Genomic DNA, 3957 nt, shown 5'->3' on the forward strand with positions numbered 1-3957 from the left:
AACAATGTACTGCAATTTTAAGTACGAAAAGGAAACATGCACTCAATAGTAAACAATTAAGCAAGGACAAGGGACAGATGAATTTTCTTCTATATTGGTAACTATAAGTACAAGGAAAATGAATTAGCGTCATCGGGTGGCGTCACCCTCTCACATACAATAAGTGCGCACCCCAATAATAATGGGTACACTACATGCAAAAAGTGAGAATCCCACTAATAAGGAGTGCACGTGAGAGAGTGACGCCGAGATTAATAACCTTGCACAAAAACACCAGGAAATAAATTTCTGAACAAAGTTTACTAATCACATAGTTCTTGAGGATTTATTGCATTGTTGAACTTGTACAAACTAACCCATCACCTAAACCAATCTATAATCTATGGTGACATAAACTCGCTACCAATATTACATTGTATAGAATATTACATTAATATAATATGACAATCACATCATATTAACATAATATTCCTTATGATAATGGTGGTACTTAATATCGTCAGATGACGCTCTCGTCACCTTCCTTTAAAATTTACTAGCAAAATTGTACATGGCGGGATGCTTTTCGATGAACTTTGGCTACTCTTCAAGCGTTCGCATAATGAAACTATTGGCAAAATTTCATTATGGAAATCATTGCTTCCTTCAAACATTTTCTTCAGCGAGTATTTCTTTGTAATACATATTCCAATATGATGAATTCCTCTGTTTCTTCATGGACTCCAAACTGCTTAGATTGCCTTTTAAGAGCTGCAATATCTGAAAATATATGCAATTTCAACTCAAAGTTGTTCAATGATCTAGTTTCCAGTGTGAAGTCATGTTTTGAAATATGTTACCTGATTCATCTGGGGTCGTCGAATTGAACATCGTTGTACACACAATGCGGCTGCTAAGAGAACAAGTTTCATCTGTTTTGAGTTGTAGATGTTGCCTAGAGCAGGATCAATTAGCTCTCTAACGTTGTTCTTCCTTAACAAAGGTTTCGCCTACAAGAACATCAACGCAAAATATGGAGGTCAAACCTCGTCAGCATCATATTCACCCTCGTGACTCCATTTAACTCTGTTACAGATCAGAAACAGAGAGAAAAGCTAGCTTACCCACATGACAAGACTCTGCCTCGAGCAATCTAGAGCACGCCGGCCAGTAACAAGTTCCAATAACAGCACACCGAAAGCAAAAACATCTGTTTTCTCATCAACTATACCGTGCATCAAGTACTCAGGCGCAAGATAGCTGCACAATATTGTCCGAATTCATGACAAGTTAATTCATGAAAACAAGAACATTATCAAAGTATTGAATCTGGCTACAACAAAGCATTCTGCAAACAGTTTGAATAATTTACGGCGTAACAATCAAGATCAGATCTCAACAAGTCACACATACCCGAATGTTCCTTCAAATTTCATTACAATTTGGTGAGTCCATTTTTCTGGTAGCCATTTTGCCAACCCAAAATCACATATCTGCAACAAATTAAAGTCATGCCATAGATAATTAACTTTATAACTCACAAAATATATTCCCTGTACCGGTCAATTATTGTCCTTTGGTTTTGGCACAAAAACCAAGAAAAGAGGAGAGGAGCAATTACTGAATGACAAATGAAACAAATTGACGGTAAATGATCAAATTGCACATCAAGTTCATTTTGAAAATAAAAACGACAACAATTGACTGAGACACCCTAATATGGAAAAAAACAACAAATGACCGGGTAGAGGGAGTACTAATTAGTGTCAAATTATAGAGGTACCTGAGGTTCGAAATCTCGTGTTAGCAAAATATTAGCTGCTTTAATATCGCGATGAACAATTCGTCTGTGGCAACCATAGTGAAGATACATTAGTCCCTCAGCAACCCCCAATGCTATTTTATACCTTACACTCCAACCCAATTTGATCCCCTTTGACCCTACAAATCAATTCATAATCAAATTAAATCAATCATAATTTTCTTGCATCTTTCAATTAATTCGACGTAAATTGAGCTAATTAAAACTAACCATGTAGCACAGAAGCCAAGCTTCCAAGATGGGAATATTCTAGAACAATATGCATCCCTCCTTCAACTCCATACCCAATCAATTTTACGGTATTCGGGTGATTAACATGCGCCATAATTCCTAACTCGGTTAGAAAATCCGCTATTCTATCATCTGGTGTACCTCTTACTAGTCGCTTCACCGCGATTATTTGACCGTTGTGTAAGCACCCTTTGTAGACTTCTGCATATCCACCTTTCCCTATGAAATTCTCTACACATATAACATAACCAATAATTTAATAAACTAACTAAAAACGCGAAAACTTGGATAAGACGGTCTTATTATGAATTTCTTCTAACCTTGACTAAAATTGTTGGTAGCTAGTTGGAGTTGATATAGAGTAAAGTTTCGGCAAGGCGCGTCCAAGTTATGAAACCCGTCTTCTCGAAAATGAAGAGTTGTCGTAAATGGCACCGACACTTTTTCTCGAAAACTACTACTTCTCCATCTTGACAACTTAGGTCCATGATCATCAGGAACAAATTCCGGCATTTCCTTCTTGGATTTCTTGCTGAACAAGTCAACTAACCCGCGCCACCTAGACGTCTTTCTCGTGCCCTTATGACCATCAATGTCCTTAGAAGGAGTTCCCCTTGACGAATTCGTGTCGGTTCCTACGCTCCGAAAATAATCCTCTAGGACACCAACTGGTGAATTTGAGTCATGCCCTAGTTTCTCCATAACTTGATCACAATTTTCTAGTAAATTACAAGATTTTATTAGAAAAAGAAAACAGAAACAATGTGAAGAATATGAAATAATAATTATAATTTTGGAAGGTTTAATTAATTAGATTGAACAGAATATGAAAGAGTAGTTCAGAGAGTAAGTGTGTATAATGAATATTATGGCCTGGTGGGGTTTCTGAAACATGATTATAACGTATCAATGAGATAATGAATACCGGTAGAGTAAATGAAACTTTTTATTTAATACCCGTAAAATATCACACGACGTAATTAATACTCTCTTCGTCCCCGCTTATTTGTTTACATTTGGTTTTGGCCAAAAGACCAAAGAAAGAAGAGGAGATCAAACATTTGTGGGTGATGTTATTAAGTGACAAGCAACAATGAGTTATTTGGATGATCAAATCATTTTTCAAAAACATTTTTATACACAAATACAGACACCTATAAATAGAATAAGTAAACAAATGATGAAGAATTATTACAAATGGCCTACACACTTTTGGAAGGTAAGAAACATAACTTTAGTGAACCAAAACATTTCCTTTCTGACAAAGAAAAAATCATTTTTTGTAACCTATAAAGGACAGTAGTAAAGGTAAAAGAAGCGTAAAAGTTTGCTATAATCTTGACATAAGTGTGGATTTAGTGAGAATATATTGAGTGTTCTGTTACCTAAGTTTCTCACAACCCTAATAGAATGTTCTCAATCATGTATTATTGGTAAATTAGTCCCTTAGTATTAGTAAATTCTCGTTTCCAAAAATTTCGCCTTGAAAGGCCGTTATGTTAACCTTCGAAACTTTCGTAACTCGTAGTGGCATAGTCTATATTTAAAACCATGCTGAGTTCTAAATGATTTTCATAAACTTACCTTTGACAAGATGGTTATTACACCAATCAACTATTGGTTCTGATTTACTACTCCCTCCAATCCAATCTAAACTACCATTTGACTTTTCACGGTCTACGAAACGACACTTTAAACTCGTTTTTCTCCATTTATATATTAGTTTTTTTGTGTTGAAATTATAATTTTCTGAAACATTTTTTTATAACAAACGTAAATGTAAATGTGTAAATTTTATGTATAAATTTTAAAATTTTGACTAAATATAATCGATGTCAATATTTAACAAAGTTGACTTTAAAAACTGAATGAGTAGTTTGGATTGAATTGGAGGAAATATTAGTTTAGATTTTCCTTTAATTTTT

At 34.8% G+C, this 3957-nt stretch overlaps 1 protein-coding gene across 1 annotated transcript; it reads right to left on the reverse strand.

Moving 5' to 3' along the window:
* Positions 1-281: 281 nt before the first annotated feature.
* LOC141592143 (receptor-like cytosolic serine/threonine-protein kinase RBK2) lies at positions 282-2842 on the reverse strand. The gene is made up of 7 exons (XM_074412727.1): positions 2353-2842; positions 2012-2263; positions 1763-1920; positions 1393-1472; positions 1104-1239; positions 840-989; positions 282-759 (listed from the first exon to the last, which is right to left on the reverse strand). The coding sequence occupies exons 1-7, from the start codon at positions 2732-2734 to the stop codon at positions 646-648; spliced, it is 1272 nt and encodes a 423-aa protein (XP_074268828.1). The 5' UTR covers positions 2735-2842; the 3' UTR covers positions 282-645.
* Positions 2843-3957: the final 1115 nt, after the last annotated feature.

Source organism: Silene latifolia, chromosome 7 (assembly GCF_048544455.1).
Source record: "Silene latifolia isolate original U9 population chromosome 7, ASM4854445v1, whole genome shotgun sequence".
Classification (NCBI taxonomy): domain Eukaryota; kingdom Viridiplantae; phylum Streptophyta; class Magnoliopsida; order Caryophyllales; family Caryophyllaceae; genus Silene; species Silene latifolia.